This window comes from Leptidea sinapis, chromosome 5 (assembly GCF_905404315.1).
Source record: "Leptidea sinapis chromosome 5, ilLepSina1.1, whole genome shotgun sequence".
In the NCBI taxonomy this organism is placed as follows: domain Eukaryota; kingdom Metazoa; phylum Arthropoda; class Insecta; order Lepidoptera; family Pieridae; genus Leptidea; species Leptidea sinapis.
In genome coordinates, this window is record NC_066269.1 from 2,031,102 (window position 1) to 2,049,430 (window position 18,329).

The 18,329-nt window shown below is 35.8% G+C and overlaps 1 protein-coding gene across 1 annotated transcript in view; it reads right to left on the minus strand.

Moving 5' to 3' along the window:
- Window positions 1-299: 299 nt before the first annotated feature.
- Window positions 300-18,329, minus strand: part of LOC126964645 (serine/arginine repetitive matrix protein 1) — an 85,180-nt gene continuing 67,150 nt past the window's right edge. The window contains exons 3-5 of the mRNA XM_050807883.1: window positions 5,995-6,118; window positions 5,279-5,336; window positions 300-5,084 (exon numbers count right to left, since the gene is read on the minus strand). Of these exons, the coding sequence (XP_050663840.1) occupies window positions 3,552-5,084; window positions 5,279-5,336; window positions 5,995-6,118 (1,715 nt within the window). The 3' untranslated portion in view covers window positions 300-3,551. The remainder of the gene's footprint in view (window positions 5,085-5,278; window positions 5,337-5,994; window positions 6,119-18,329) is intronic.

An 18,329-nucleotide genomic window follows, 5' to 3' on the forward strand; every position in this document is an offset into this window, starting at 1 on the left:
GTATGTTTCGAACACTCTTAATATTCAGAGACTGGTAGAGCAAAGGATTTCTAAATAACGGCAATACGAATAATATAACCTAAAAGAAAAAATGATCGCCCTATATTTTACATTATAATCCACGCTTATAAATAAAATATATTAAAAACAAGCTGAGTATCTTGCGTTTGTTAACATTCCTGAAAAAAAAAACAAGATTTTCATTAAAAACTTCCGGATGCTTCAAACTGGGATCGAATTCACGACCCACTGGCCAATAGTAAGGTACTTGTACTTCGTCTGAGTAAAAATAAAACAAATTTAAAGTTATCAATAGTTATTTATCTTTTAATAATTTAAAATGCATCATTCGGCACTTAGCGGCACCTTTACACGTATTTATCTAAAATACATTTCAATTAGAGATACAACTATTAAATTACATTAAACAAAAATTACCCGTTTCAAACAAAATTCACGCAAAAGATATGCTCGATTAAAAGACTAAAATCTAGGTTTACAAAAGAATCTCACCCTTAAGGTTTCCACACATTAACAGTTCACCTGTCGGTCGATCTCACCTTGCGTGTCTTTATAAAGACTATCTATAGCAGCATTTTAAATCGTAGTTATTAAAATACATTGTTTACAAAGGGATGTAAATATTACGTAATACGAGGCAGGACTGCCTTAGTAAAAATTGAAATTTAGTTTAGTATGAAACGTGCAGTGATTTGACATAAGTTTGAAATAGAAATTACAATATGGCGACGAAGTATAATCCGGCTGGGTTTGAAAGTGAACAGTTGCTTAAAACGTAGTGGATTTCGGCTATATCCGTTTCTTACTAGATGACCCACAGCCGTCATCTGTCAATCTATCAATGACTGCACGTTTCACACATAAGCGAATCGCTTTTTTCTTAGAGAGTTTCGCTAGGCTGATTGTTTGAAAAACGCTTGTGAAACTGTCCTAAACTAAACTGTCCGGCCTATAGAATATAAAAGCGTATAGACAACTAGCGTGCCCGATAATGCGTGATTAATTGATTTGTTAATCTATACGTTAGGTAGTTTTTTTATCAAAATAAGGGAAGAGACGAGCAGGACGTTCAGCTAATGGTAATTGATACGCACTAACCATTACATTGCAGTGCCGCTTAAGATTCTTGAAAAACCCATACCCCCACTTTGAGACATAAGATGTTAAGTCTCATTTGCTCAGTAATTTCACTAGGTACGACGCCCGTCAGACCGAAACACAGTAATGTTACACATTACTGCTTCACGGCAGAAATAGGCGCCGTTGTGGTAACCCCAAATCTATCCGGCTTCCTGTGCAAAGGAGTCTCCCACTGGTAAAGTGGTTAGTTTGTCTAATATTCAAAATACCAAGGCGCTAATTTCAAGCGTGGCTGACTACTAACGACTTGTCTTTGAAAATCAGTTACAGTCACAATAGATTCGCTTTCCCTCACTATCTGTAACTCCGTTGGTGACATTCTTCTCTCTTGCACGTTTTGTTAGTTTATACGCTTGTATATTCTTAGTCTATTTTCCGGCCAAAATGCATCTCATGGAGAGAGTGTGGTTCTGTGGTCGATTGCGGTTCACTGATAAGCTTATAACGGCCGGCAAACGGCTAATGTGTGGTCACCATAATAGTTTTTGAAAAGAATTCTCTGTTTGTTTATAAAAACACCAAAATCACGTAGAAAACCGAGTATAAAGAGACTGAATCGTCAAACATCTTATTAAATTGAATAGATACGAACAATATCTAAGGCTGGGTTGCATACCAACTTACTTTAGCAATAACAAACATGTTAAAATATCTTAAGCAAAAAAATGTGTTGCACCATTTGACAACTTTTAAATGCCGTCATAACTTTAGCTGTAACCGTCCAATCTTCGCAGGTCAAAGCTATTAATGTTAAATAGCGACCTGTCAATAGTTTGATGTAAATATTCGATATCGACTTGATATTTCAACTTTTTACTCTAACTATGCCAAGGAATACGATGGAGCAACACATTCCGTAGTCTATGCTAAAGTCTGTGTTACTGTTAACGTTTTTTACCTAAACCTTAACTATAACAACTAATATGATACAATCATGCAACCCAGTCTAAGTCGTCAATCGTCTCTGCGTGTGAAGTTACTTTACTAAATAATAATAATATAAATGTCAAAGTAGCTTCTGTCACTAATCCACAGATAAACTTGATTTTGATTAAATTTAGTATGGACATAGAGCTTAGGGTATGAATATAGGTGTAAATTTATCACAAAATTAAGAAAACTATTAACCTAAGCCACGAGTGGGAGCTATTGATGTAAAATTATCCATGAAATTTTCATAGGCCGTTTTATTCAGAAACTTTGAAAAGTTCCTGAAATTATTTAAAAGTTCCAAACAATAAATACTTTTCAAAAACCATTAGATTTTTATTTAGGGCCGATTAATTTAAAATTTTCACAGAAACAATTTGAACATTGTTACAATTTTTATTAAATGAAAATTTTATCTGGTGCTGGGCTGTGTTGTAATTTGAAGGAGCCATAAAAATTAGCTATTTTGCTTGTTGTAAAAGCATTACATCGTTGTAAAGTCGAATAAATAATAAATAAATACTTGCGAAACAATAACAATTAATAGACCAAGTCTCAAGTTTATAACCGCCAATAAAAAACACGTCATTATTCTATAAGCTGTTATCAAAGAGATTATCTAAACGAGAAATAGAGTGCGCGTATTAGTTGCTGTAGACAGTTCCAACATTGTAGTAAGGCGTACTAAGCATACCTCACCCGGGTATATATTTTAAACATCAAAACCCATTAAATATTTTGTTAAAATTATTCAAGTTAAAGTAGAATGTGATAAATCTTAATATATATAAATCTCGTGTCACAATATTTGTCCTCAATGGACTCCTAAACTAATGAACGGATTTTAATGGTGATTACTTCATGGAGTGCAGTTTGGTCCAACTTGAGAGATAGGGTAGTTTTTATTTCAATTTGGGACCCATAAATATTTTTATTTTCAATATTTGTTTGTCTATGAGAGAATTTAGTGACGCACGGTTTGACAGTTCCGCTGTGAAACAATTTCATTCTAACAACAGGGAGCATATTTACGAAATAATTTTTGATGTTTTGAAATATGAAACAGTTGTTTTTTTACTATCTACAGAACAACGTCTGTCGGGGCAGCTAGTTGTAATATAAAATAAAATATCTGTTCTATCAATTAATTTCAAAATGTATCGATATTGACTCATAATTAAGTTACAAATTTTAATTTGGTTTTTTTAATATATTTTGGCCGCAATTGGAATATTTATGAATACGTATAGTTAGGTATCATTTAGCTTAAGTTTAAATCTCATATTATGCGTTTCATAATTCTTAAAAAATATAATACAATTTTGTCAACACCGTTTCTTAATGGTTACATATTCGCCGCTCTACCCTCACTTACATAAACTCTTTGAATGTGTTCAATCTAAAACTATCCGACTAAGAACTACGTACACTTAGAAAATCTACATAATTACAAACATTCGCTAAGAATCTAGACTTTTAGAATTTTTCAGCGATCGCGCACTGAACGTTTTCACTTTTTTAGTCTTATCTACCGTTGTAAATGAGTCTGTTATAGTGGTATTAAACACGGTGGACTTACAACTTGGTGCACTGTTCCCTGGAGACACTCCGCTGTCCGTGCTGACTGATGCGGAGCTGGGGCTGTCACTGGTGCTGTTGCACACCGTCAACTCCTGCCCAGGTATCGAAACTATTTGCCCAATCTGCTTCTGCCTCACCAGATTTATACTTTGGCACACATTCTTCCCATCACTCTCCATCGTCTCTTTCTTTTGATATCTAGTCAAAGTGCCGGCTGAGCCTGCGGAATTGGGTCGGTACATCGGCATGAACGGTGTTTGAGGGTAGTAATGCATTTCAGAGCCTTGACCGGCCATCCATGGACCCATTGTGGACACTACTGGAGGCATGTGCACGTACATTGGCATTTGGACCATATGAGCGTCGGATAGAGGTCCGAAACCAGGTGCAACAGCCATTGGCCTGACAACTCCCACGGGTGGTGGTGCGCTATGAGGACGCATAGCAGGATGAGGGAATTGAGCATTGTACTCCTCACTTTCAAATTGTCTAGGATGTGGTATTTGCGAATAGTCAACATTGGGAAATACGGTGTGAGGACCTCGTTGAAGATAGGAAAACATTTGCTGTTGAGCTTGTTTCATTGCGACATACTGTTGCAAATGTATAGCAGTCTGCTGCCTCTGGTGGGCTAAATCATGAGAGACATTCGTTGTAGAATTACCATGGATGTAGTAGATATTCGATTGAGTTGTGACCTGCGTTGTTGGCAACTGTTTCTGATTCTGGTTATGCTTAGTGTCTAGAGTTTGTGGATCTTGGTACTCTTCAGGAGGTTCTATGTATTTAGGTGGCGAGGGTGGAGTCACCTGTTGTGACATTGGATAACTAATGATTTGGGCTATATAAGGCTGCTGTGATTTTGTACTATGAGCAGGGCTGTGGGTTTGGAATGTTGGGTTATACGTAATTTGAGAATTTGGACTAGTTTCAACTGAGTGTGCTAAAGTTTCGCTATCCTTATGCACAGTTCTTTGGTTTTCATTGACTTCATTTTTCTTTGGTTTTTGATTATAAGGTGCTACTTTGGGATTTCCTTTCCAGTTGGCACCGGCGCTTTGTGGTCTTTTAACTGGTGATCTTGTTGCATCCTGCCAATTGTCATGGTTATGGCGTACTTCTGGAGGATGGTGTGATTGAGCACTATGGGCTCTTCTCGGAGGTGGTGACATACCTTCAGGAATGTGTTGTTGTCTGTAACAGCGTCTGGCAGATCCAGGGCTGTTCTGTCTCTCTGGCGGTTGTGGTGGGATAGGTCGATGAAGTCGCCTTCTAGCTGGTGTAGGTGGACTGGATTGAGATAGAGATGATTGCGTGGATTGAGAAGCGGATCGCCATTGATCTATCAAGCGTTTTCTTCTCTCTTTTTCTATTTCAACTTCAGTCTCACTGGAGGAGTCGTAGTCCTTGCCCTGCAAAGACAAAATAGATGATGTTAGATAATACGAAATATAAATTAAAATAATTTAATTTAGAACCAAATATCAAATAATAATATATCTTTTCATTCTAACCCATGTATTTTTGATGCGCGTTTAATAAATGGAATGGAATTTTTCAGGAAAGTTGCAATAAAAAACGTTGATATTAAGAATTACAAACTAACCTTTTCAATTTTCTCATCCAACATTTTGAAAAAATCTTGCATGCTGGCTGATGCTTCACTGAAACAAAGATTTAATTTACATAAAAATCTAAAGTTTGCCTTTAGATGACAGGAATCTTACAACAAGTTTATCCATATGCTACAACATCTTTTTCAAGTCCATCGCAGCAGGCAGATAAAATAAATATTTCTTTCTAAGTTTCAGCAAGTGATCCTTCTGTACTGGTACTCTATATTCTGTGGTATTAATTGCACTTTTAGTATCATTCGTTTGGAACGTAGCCATTGCGAATATGTGTTTAAATTAACTCTTTTCGACAAAAAGCTCTTCAGTAGAAACTCATCGCCGTCACGCAGCGTTTCCGTAGCGAGTCGGATAATCGTCATCTCGTAGATAGTACTCATTTATTTATTTTACTTTAATTAAAACAGTTACCAATATTTACATTAATTACAAACAATTCATTATTAATTCAGACATTCATCTCACTTACAGTACTTCAGTCATTCTGACATTATTCCCGTCCATTCATCCGCGAATAAGTTACACTCGGGGTTTGCGTTCAGAAGATCGTTGAATGCGGTGAGGGCGCGGGGTATAGGTGACGATGCATGCGTTTATGTGCGCCTCTGCAGAACCGCAAACATTTCATGCCTACAGTTACGGAGGTATGTGTTCGGAACAAAGAATTATGGAGGTAACAAGTTGTTCTCACACTGTTGGTACATGTGTTGTGAGTGGCAGGATATGTTTCGCGTTATCAGTTTCATCTTTTGTCTCCTCCGGTTGTCCCGCACCAGCGCTCCCTTCTTCTTCATCTGTCTCCTTCTCCGCAGCACCTGCAATAAGTATACGTGAATAAGGTAGTCGAGGGCACTAGACCACGAGGCAGGTCCCCGATTAGGTGGACGGACCAAGTGAGGCAAGCTGTCGACGGTATTCTGCATGAATGCACGAGAAGAGCGGCAGTTCGCGACGAGTGGCGTCACATTGTGAAACAAGCCACTAACCTCGACGTGACGACCACGACCACTCTGACAAGAGTAGTCGTGAAATATGAGTAGCCTTATTCACTATTTAAAATATGGTATTAGAAGTTTTGCAAGTCATACTTCTTTTAACGCGTTAGGGAAATATTATCAGATTGAATTATTACAATTCGCGCGCACACCGTCACGCAAATTCGACACCCTGACGTTGGCTGGTCAACTAGACCATTTGTATCATACTTCAGCTACCAAGCCCGTTGAAACTCATAAGTTTGAACCACACAACCAATGGACGTGAATTAAACAAATTTTGAATAAATAGTTTCAATTTTTAAAATATAACATATCTCTCTAAATTACACGTTATTCGACTAAATAACGCGGTATATTAATATTTTCACTGGTTGTATTTAAACCTCTTTTATGACAATATAGTTATTTCTACAAACATAAAATAGCACGAGGATTTTTTTTTATTTTATAATAATTTATATTTGTTTTATTACGCCAAAGAAGAATAACTTCTGGCATGCAACGCACGTATGTAAGTACACACAGACTTGTTTTTTTATTAATAAGTATAAACACAAGAGTTATCGAGTATAGTAGGTGCACAAATTGGAAGAATTCTATCAACATTATGAAATGATATATTATTTATTACGTTATTAGGGTGGAAGGGCGCTTCTAAATCCAAATTTATTGAATTGGAACTTGGACAAACAGAATAATAAACACTATTTTACTGTGAATATGTTCATTTTAAAATTAAGTATATTAAGCAGAGTTTTTAATACACAAATAAAATTTGAAAATAAAATTGTATGAACGATGCGGGACTCGTACCCACTACCTTTCGTGTTCCGTGCGAGTGCTCTGTCAACTGAACTAACCGTTCGAGTTATTGTCATAAAACCTTGTAAGCTTTGTTCAACTCTCAGGTTGTGGCTTAATCTACAGGGTCTACTTTACAGTTAAACCCCAATATTTGCATATTAGGAAATTGACTTGAGATGTCGCTCTTGCAAATCTAAATAATTTGTTACGTTATTAAAGTGATAACCCTCACTTCTAGGATGTGCATTACACAAATAAAATTTAAAAACCCCCATCATTCATAAAATAAAATTAACATTTTAGCCTTATTGGGGCGCGAAGATAGTATTTTGAACATTCTCCGCGCCTCTAGGCCCCACAGGCCAAGTGTCTCGACACCAAACGGCACAAAGATGAACGACTCACTGAGACCAACATATTTGCGACGCTTGCTGTCTTCGGCAGTCAAAGCAGCGGCCCCAGCACCAACTGTCGTAGCTTGGACACGAGAAGGAGCCAGAGTGTCGACGCAAGTCGCGTCCCACACCAGCCGCATTCCATCAGGACGTTTACCATCGCAGCGGGTAATACCATTTGGCTCTAAAACAGCTGGTATATTAAGAGCGGCAAATGCCCTGCGGATGATTTCATTAATGCTGGCGTGACGACTGATACGGCCTACCGATTTTAGGCGATATATTTATTTTCAAATTAACAACATTAAGCAGGGTTCTGAAGACGTCCAGTGTGTGTTGCCAGTAATGACTTACGGCACGTAGACGTGGTCGCTAACTATGGGCCTTATCAGAAAGCTCATGGTTGCTCAGAGAGCAATGAAGAGGGCTATGCTCGGAGTTTCCAATATATTCCGGGCTATAGCCCAAATGAATTCGAAACTGAAGTGGTAGTCGGCAGGCCACATAGTTCAAGGGACAGATGGCGTTGGGGCAGTAAAGTCCTCGAATGGCGACCACGTATCGGAAAACGCAGTGTTGGTAGACACCCCACGAGATGGACCAACGATCTGGTCAATACGTTGGATTAGGGCAGCGCAGGACCGATCGTCGTGGAAATCTTTGGGGGAGGCCTTTGTCCAGCAGTGGACGTCTTCCGGCTGATGATGATGATGAAGCAGGGTTCTTGAAGACTGAATCATCGAGCCACCAAAAGTAGTTCCCGTTCACGAACAAATCGCAAACATTTAATAAAATCGATCAGATGTTAAATCGAAGTGAATTGAAGATGTATATCTAAAAGCGATGAAAACTTCATTCACTCACAGAGTATTCGACACAATTTTAATTTAATTATCAGAATGCAGCGATGTTTATCTTACAAAGAGACTCGGCGTTTGATAAATGCTATTCTGAGAACTACTCAACGGGATTTATTAATTGGAAAGCTTTCAAAAGAGTAATCAATTAATGTTCTATTATGACAACTTATCCTTAACATACTTTCTCTATATCAAATTTAATTCGTATAACGAGCCGCTTTAAATTAATTTATGCTGTTAATTATATCATTAATATGTTTTTTTTTTATATCAAACAGTCATTACAATGTTAAATTATATACCTAATGTTAAATAGAAATAATAATAATATTGACACACTCTTACACAAATTATCTTGCCCCAAACTAGGCATAGCCTGTACTATGGGTACAAGACAACGATATATTTAATACAATATATCTACTTAAACATACATAAATACTTATAAACATCCATGACTCGGAAACACACATTCATATTCATCATATAAATGATTGCACCTACCGGGATTCGAACCCGGGACCTCAGTAGGCGGGGTCACTAACCACTGGGCTATAGGGGTCGTCTATATAAATATGTAGTGTTAATAATAACAACAAACGTGTACTAGTATACAATAAGTTTAAATATGTTATTCCGAATGAGTAACAAGTTTACATAAGTTTGAGAATTAATTACTTTCTAAATTCTTAATTTATAGTTACTTATATATTTTCATAATGCTTCCAATATCTGCATATATTTTAAATGTATGTGAATTCTCTTGTGGTTTTTATAATTAATTTACATATTATATGTATGGATGTATATATATATTTATTTATTTATAATCGCTTATAAAATGCTCACAGAATACCTTTATTTATTTATGGTGTATGTGGATGATGCAGCTACTGTACTCAATAACTTTTGTATTCATTTACATTTACTTTTTTGACTTACTCGTGTAAGGCATTGACTATTTGACGTTTGAGTGTGTTTGTTGCATCATTTTACATATTATATTGTAATTGAAATGATTTGTAAATCGATGGAAATGTAAATCTTGATATAAAAGAGTGGCAACGTGACCTACGTGAATAAACTGATTTTGCTTTTGAATTTATTTTTTTGAACTTGATCGTGTAAGTCATGATATTTAAGTTTTTCATGGCATCGGTTTACAAAGGTTTTAGTTCAAAAAAAATGAAAAACGATGAACCTGTAAATATTGATTTAAAAGACTTGTCATATCTTCTTAAAATATTGTACTTTTTTAATGTGGTGTTAAATGTATAAATATTGATATTCGTATTATGTTTTAATCTAATTGAATAACGGCTGTTTTCAATAAACTATCTATTCTTAGTTTAATTTACTAGAGGTAGACAAATCTATCCTTTTACGCTTGCCTACATTTCAATAACCTATCGTCTAACATCTAACCTATATTGGACATAACTATGGATAGATAAGATCTTGTCATTAAACGGTGACAGCAATTTAACCGTAACTAGAGATATGTTATTGAAAACGGCCGTAAATCTGATTTGAGGAAGCATATATATTAGAAGAAGCAAAACTTGAAAAAGAAGAAAAGTTTCGGCAAAGCATTCATGATCCGAATATGTTTACGGCAAAAATAAATTTGTATACATTTTGCTTATAATTGGTTTATTCGGACATATTATAACGTTTACCGCGTTTATTTGCAAGGCTGCTTGACATGCGAAGAACTTCAGAATTATCATTGTATTTAACATTGTTGTCAGCGATATCGGCCTTTTTCAACAACCTATCTATTCTTAGTTTATCCTGCTAGATAGGTACACAAATCTATCCTTTTACGCTTACTTACATTTCAATAACCTATCGACGGATAGCATTGGACTATAGCTAATAATATAACTATATTGGACATAACTATGGATTGATAAGATATTGGTATTAAACGGTGATAGCAATATATCCGTAACTAGAGACACGTTATTAAAAACGGCCGATAGTCAACATTTTTCATATTCTTGGTTTATTCTCAGGAAAGAATATAGCGCAAATACAACATATAAACACAACAATAAAAAACAACAAAGATTATCTGGTGATGTACTTCGAATAAATGATTGGAACTTTCCATAACATTCATTCGTGCAGTTCCAACAGAAGTCAAAGTTTCTGCTTCGCTCCGTATTCTTAACGAGCCTCTCCGATGAACTCATTAATTGACTTTTATATAAATGGCATTATTACGAACTTTTGTCGTTAATAATTGCGTGAATAATTTGTATTTCTCAGGGTACCGTTGTAGTACGTAGGTCACACTAAAAGTTTTGCGTAACTTAAAAAGATAACATCTTATAACCAAAATATTACGTTTATTGCTTTTCAAAATATTCTCTTTTACATTTTAAACATTTTTTAATGCGATCGAACAATTTTTTAAAACAGGAGGACCACAGATCTGAAGGCATGTTTTCTACGTGCTGATTGAACGCTATCACTGCCTCTTCGGAATTGGTAAAAGTGAAACCTCTCATCAAATCTTAAAATACAGAAATCACAGGGTGCTAGGTCGGGGTTATGTGCAGGATGGGTGTCGAGTTGTACTTTTTCTGAAGCTAAAAATGACATATTTGTTGGCCGTGTGTGAAGAAGCGTTGAGCTACATCATGACAACGCTTTCGGTCGTCTTTCGCGAATTTTATTTAACACCCTGGGTGATTGTGACAATTCGGCACTAACACTCTTTTGATCTTCAAGTGGAATTGTGCAGATGGGACCCGTAGCTGAGAAAAAAAAATGCGATAATTTTTTTACCAACGTTTCTCGCCTGCCTGACTTTTGGCGGCCTGTTCTCATTTTCAAACACCCATTCCCAAGATTGCTGTTTTTTTCGGGTTCAAAACAATAAATCCACGTTTCGTCTCCTGTGACAATGTTTTAAAAAGCATTAGAATGTCCGTTGTCGTACTTCATTAGCATCTGTGAGCACCATTCCACGCGAGCCCGCTTGTGCTCCGCTATCAGTTCATGAGGGCTGTATCTAACGACAACAAAATTTTCGGAACTTTCAATTCTTCGTGTAAAATTTTCTGAATTTGGCTCACACCAATCCCCAATAGTCCTCGAATTGTCTCATAGGTAATCCGCGGGTTTTCTTCAATCACCCGCTTAACAGTAGCCACATTATTTTCATTAATGACAGTTGAAGGCAGCCCTTTACGAAATTCGTCATGTAAAGAAACCAGACCTCTCTCAAATTCAGCAAGCCATCGCCTCACGGTGCTCAAGCATGGTGCTTCTCTCCAAAAAGCATTTTGAAGACGAGTGGCACAGTCTTGCGAAGGAGAGAAATCATAAAGTCTTTTTGACTAAATTCCAATTTCGTCGCTCATCTAGAACTTTGATGTGTGATAAAAAACAATGGACAAATGAATAACCGCCAATTGTTTTTTTATGAGTAAGAATTTTGCAATATTTTAAAATATATAACTTACGAAATTCATATTTTTTTTTATTATTATTATTATTGAACCAACAGCACACAAAAATTAAACTAATAACAAAAATATTATGCGATAGCCGACTGTCAATTACAGGTTCACACTATGTACAACATTTAACGCTCTAATTAAACTATGATTAAATCAAAATAAAAAAATTAACTGATAAATATAAAGGTGTGTATAAGTGCATGTGTGTATGAGTGTATGTGTATATGAGTGTATGTGTATATGAGTGTATGTGCGTATGAGTGTATGTGCGTATGTCTTAACTCCTCGATTACAGTATACTTAAAATGATTTCCTTTTTGAAAGAGCTTTTAGTCCATATAGTTCCCATTTGCTAGAAGTGCAAAACTTTTAGTGTGCCCCACGTATCTGTTTTGGTTACAACAATTAATGAATATTACTTGGTATGGAAATTATATCCAAATGGAATACAAAGTGCAAACTTTTACATTTCAAATATGGTTCATTAAAAGTTTATGTTTTTAACAGAATTAACAGATCGGATATTTTTCGGTATTAGCTCCAGTATTTGGTTATTCAATGCTTTTATATCGAATGCTTCAGAATCAGGCAATTCGAAAATAAAGTCAAGAACATAGCTCTTTCGAATACGAGAGTTTTTTTAAATCGTACACTAGGCAGAATAGATAAAATTCGCTTCGCCACGCTTGGCTGGCGGGTTGGCGATCGCAGTAGATGGTGGTGTTCTCTCGGAAGGATACTGCTGGCCATCCTCCGTTCTTTGTATCCCTTAGTCTTACGACACCAACGGGAGGAGATGGGGTAGTGCTATTGTGGCACCACACACACATGGGGCAGTAAAGTCTTCGAATGGCGACCACGTACCGTAAAACGCAGTGTTGGTAGGCCCCACAAGATGGACCAATCATCTGGTCAAGATTGACGGATTGGGTTAGATGAGGGTAGCGCAGGACCAATCGTCGTGGAGATCTTTGGAGGGCCTTTGTCCAGCAGTGTACGTCTTCCGGCTGATGATGATGATACCAAACCTCAAAAGACTTTACCAATACTATGTTTATTAGGTCGCTCATTCAGATCATGTTATACGAAAGGTCGCAGATTATTCATTTGGTGAAAGCCCAAGTTAATGGTGAAATATTTTACGATTGAGCAGTCATAAACCTCACTAATGGCATCACGTAGTCGTTAAATACTTATCGAGGTATGAGTTATGATTTCGTCTTTAATGTGTCTTGGAAGCTATATTTCTTAGATCATTTATACGTCTAGATAAACTATGACAGCTGTGAAAATGTCGAAAAAAATTGAGGTTGGCACGCACACCAAAGTAATACCCTTGGCCAGTTTTCATCGGGTCTCTCAGAGGCTCTATCTAGACGTATAAATTACATAAGGTTTATTTATACAAGACTTTGTGTTACTTGCAATGTATTCTTGTTCTGATAAAATTTTGCGATTGAATTTTGGGGGCAGACGAAGATGATAACGATAGAAATAAAAATCATTTATCCTCTTACGTCAAAATGACACTTATGAATGTTATAGATTTTACCACCACTTCGAGAAAGTTCTTTAGTGACAAGAGATGGCAAGAAACTCATCGCCACTCTTTTAAATGTATATTTACATTTTATAAGACGTGTCTAAGGTGATGCACCAAAGTTATTCAAACGTTTTGACTCAGTTATGTAAGTTAAAAAAAGAAATATAAGTGATTAGTCTTAGATTAAGGATTGGTCTCAGCTACACTTCAGCTAGATACCGCACTACCTAAGAATAATAGCTTTTTTATCACGGCAACTATTAGATTCTTGTGTACGTGGCATCTTGACACTCAATGGCATCTTTCAAATTTTGTAACATACGCTCCGTGTTATTTTACATTGAAATTAATAAAATACAAATTAGTGTCATTTTCACCACTACCACGACTGCTTAGGCAATACAATGAGATAAATAGAAAAATAGAGAACTTTGCTATATTTTCCATAGTCCACAGGATTTTAAACGTAACCTTCGAAAACATCCCAATTAATAAAAACCAACAGGCATTTATTATTTATCTTTTATTCCTCTTTAATCTTATAAATGTAGTCTTATTTATAACTAAAAGTCCATAATCAACTTTAAATTATTATTTTATTTTAGTTTATATTATGTTATTAGTTAATAGTGAGGAATAATAAGATTGTGAGTAGTAAGTAATTAATTGTCACAGCAGCAACTATGAATGTTGTGTACATCTGTTATTGGTACTCACATCAGTAATTTAATTTCTTATAATACTATATTATGTATTTGTAATATGTGTGTACTGTTGATGGCGATGTATATGCTTCTACAATATGATCCCAGAAAATGTACAAAACAAATGTGGTACGAAATTTAAAAGAATTGTTAAAAAACGTTTGTGTGGGACAGGTTACTATAGCATTAACGATTTTCTTAATGACACGTGGTGTCTGTGACTGGGAATAAAGCGAACACCCTCAGGCTCTTTAATTATAAATGTTTATTGTTCGATATCACATTGTAATCCATATTTTTTATTTAAAAAAAAGCCCGCTGAGTTTCTCAGGTCTGAGGCAGTCTCTTTTAATGGGTGGTAGTTTTTGACGTTTAATAAGTGATTTTTAAATCCTATATTGAATAAAAATATTTGAATTTGATGTATCGTTAAGAATAAATAAATAAAAAGTGTGGGTAGCGCGACATAATATAAATACAGGGGTAGAACTACTTAATCGTAAGGTAAAGATGTTATTATTGACCTAAATTAATATAGTAATTTTGATGTGATAAAGATAAGAATATATTTCGAGAGAGCGTAAAAGATATTCTGGAATATAAAGGTTACACTTTAAAGCGTAAACCAAAGAAGGGACTACGCAATGGATACCGTCAACCTTGCTTGGCACAGATGTGGGATAAATCAAACCATACCCGTTCTCACGTTTGCCATTAATTATTTACACAGTTTTCACAGACTGTTATTCTAAGGCTGCATTCATATGGAATCAAGACAATTACTAAAAGTAAGTGTTTTGGAATTTTTCGTTCTAGGCGTCCTCATTCTAATTACTTCAACTTTGTGGTTCAAAGCTTAGTAAATTAATTATTAAATATTATCTGAATACCTGAATAACCGAATAAATAATAGTTTTGAAAACCATAAAATGTGCTTATATAGCACGGTGAACAATAGAGTAGATAATAATTCCAGTCCTATAGTGATATAAATTCCACTCGTTTATGTCGTAAATGAAACAAGTTGTTATTTGTTTTAAAGTGATAACCCTCACTTCTGGAATCAATTACGATATTACAATTACAGTATGTTTCTTTGTTTCACATTATATTGGCTTCATTTTTTAATGATACACAGCCACTTTAAATAAGATGATTCCCGAATATATGTCATCCTGTTTTACTCTATTTAAATACAGACAGGACAGACGATGTGGCAGGTCCGACCAGGTCTTATTGTATGGCCAGATCGTCAGGCCATCGTTTTCGTCTGACCTCTTTGCCCTTCCGGAGGCATACAATGCGGGACGACCAGTGCCCATCGGTCTGTGGTCTGTGGAAGAAGAGGGGGGAGATAGGGGAGGCCTTTGCCCAGCGGTGGGATCCTAGCTAATAAACAAAAATATCATCCGTCAAACGTTCCAGAATCCATAAAGAATATAAATTTTTTATCCGCCACATTCGTACAAATACCAATCTTATAATACTGATAGGTCAGCCCATACATTGATTGAAAAAACAAATCACCAAAACTGTACATAGATCGGTTATTGAAATGCCAAAAGCATTGAATATAGAAATTGAAACGTTGATGATGTTGTTATGCAAATTACGATTGACATAGCCGATAATAGTAGAAGGGCAAGTCAGGTGTGGAAGTCTAAGAACGGAAATTGCCTTTTAACTCAAATATCAACTATCACTTGGGACCTAAACGCTTCTGTAATTTCGTACTCTGTGGTTAGTTCACTAAAGTAAACTAATTAACAACAGATTGATTGTCAATTATGCTTAAACAACAGTTTTGGACTGGTAAACATATAGAATTAACAGATATAAATTAGCACCGTTATCTAATTGTTACTGTTAATATTACTATATCGTTCAAATTAAATCAGAATATATTATTTCTCCATTTAGGTCAAATAATGACGTTATAAATGCAAAAGTTATAGATACATTTTACCATTTAGCGCTAGTTCGTAAAAGGTTTAAGAACAGTACAAGTAAACGCATCAATAAAATGACCTCTCACCGTCTCAGTCTTTTCAAAATATTTATACTTAATAGAATCATATTAGAATAAATCAATTGAATCATTTCAATACACATACTCGAGTGTTTGACTTACTTGAATAAGTTAAAAAATAGTTAGTAAATAATAAAAATCTCTCAAAAAAATGTATGAAAACTACAGTAAGTGCATCAACCACCACAAACTAGTTATCATCATCAGCCACTGCTGGATGAATTCCACCCCCAAAGATTTCCATGACGATCAGTCCTGCGCTGCCCTCATCCAACGTATTCCGGCGATCTTGACCATCTGGTCTTTCATCTTGACGATCTCGTCGGTCGATCTTGTAGGGCCTACAGTAGCGTTGGTGCACCCGGTGATTCTTAGCACCCCCTGTCCCGTCGCTTTTGTTGTTGCTACCGTGGCCACCACGAGCGGGGCCGCCGCGGACTGGGGACTGAGGCCTTATAGTGTCTGTCATGTTTAGGGTTTTTTTTGGCATAATTGCCACGCTTGGCAGGCGGGTTGGCGATCGCAGTAGATGGTGTATTCTTAACGAAAAATGCTGCTGCCCATCCTACGTTCTATGTATCCCTTACTCGCCTCTTATGATACCCATTAGATAGGGTGGTGCTATTCTGGTGCAACACCACACAAACTTGTTATAAATAAAGGTATTATGTCGACATTGTCACAATAAGTAAGTTACTACGCTTTATTTTCTGCAAAATTACAAAAACTTACTATATTAATCATTATTTCATTTTGTTGTTTTATTGTGTGGTCCCCGTATGGTAAAAGTCTTGCCCTTTTTCCTATCTATAGCAATAGTCACAAAATTTCTTTCTGCTATCTCCACTGTCGTCGGTTCATCTTCTTTTGTCTTCCTACATTCCTGTTTCCCTTGAGCCCTGAAAATTTTGTTGTAAGCGGTGTCCACCTTTTGTCGTTATTTCTGGCAATATGTCCTGCCTGTTATATAATATTATAGTTAATCATTTTAAGTAAGTAAGTAAGTATATCTTTATTTGGAACAAACACTACAAATACACGTGAACATTTACAAAATATAATAACAAATAATATGAAATAACTTATCTAAAAATTACTATAATATGCCTAATGTAATTAAAACTAACATACATTAAAAACTAAAGTAAGGCTTATTCTATATCGACGAGCGATTACAGCTACAAGTGCTTCCATTATTAAATACAATAATTATGTAATAAATAAATAAATGAAAGTACTCAGTAGTAGGGTAAAAAAATAATATTATAGTAGATGGCTAGGTCATCAATTTTCAAGAACTTTTAATTCGTTACGCAAGTTGTTTCACAAGGATCAATTAAAGTAAATGAATTTCGGTTGATATTTTTTTCAGAAAACCTAAGTTCAGATTTCGGATAGCAAAAAGTGCCACTTTTATGTTTTTAATTTGCTATATTTAGTTATATCGACTTTACTAATAATTAATAATTGGTGTATCGACTAGTGTCGGACCAATCGCAGGTCTTTCATCAGGATGTGATGTGAGTGAGCATAGGCATAAGACGTTTAAGAACTTTACAACATAATATATACCACTATACCAGTGGGAAGCTTCTTTGCACATGATGCCGGCTAGATTATAAGCACCACAACGGCGCCTTTTTCTAGCGTGAAGCAGTAATGTGTAAGCATTATTGTGTTACGGTCAGGAAGGGACCAGTGGGAGGCTCCTTCGTACAGGAAGCCGGCTAGATTATGGACACAACTGCGCTTATTTCTGCCGTGAATCAGTAATGTGTAAACATTACTGTGTTGCGGTCTGAAAGGTCGCAGATTATTCATTTGGTGAAAGCCCAAGTTAATGGTGAAATATTTTACGATTGAGCAGTCATAAACCTCACTAATGGCATCACGTAGTCGTTAAATACTTATCGAGGTATGAGTTATGATTTCGTCTTTAATGTGTCTTGGAAGCTATATTTCTTAGATCATTTATACGTCTAGATAAACTATGACAGCTGTGAAAATGTCGAAAAAAATTGAGGTTGGCACGCACACCAAAGTAATACCCTTGGCCAGTTTTCATCGGGTCTCTCAGAGGCTCTATCTAGACGTATAAATTACATAAGGTTTATTTATACAAGACTTTGTGTTACTTGCAATGTATTCTTGTTCTGATAAAATTTTGCGATTGAATTTTGGGGGCAGACGAAGATGATAACGATAGAAATAAAAATCATA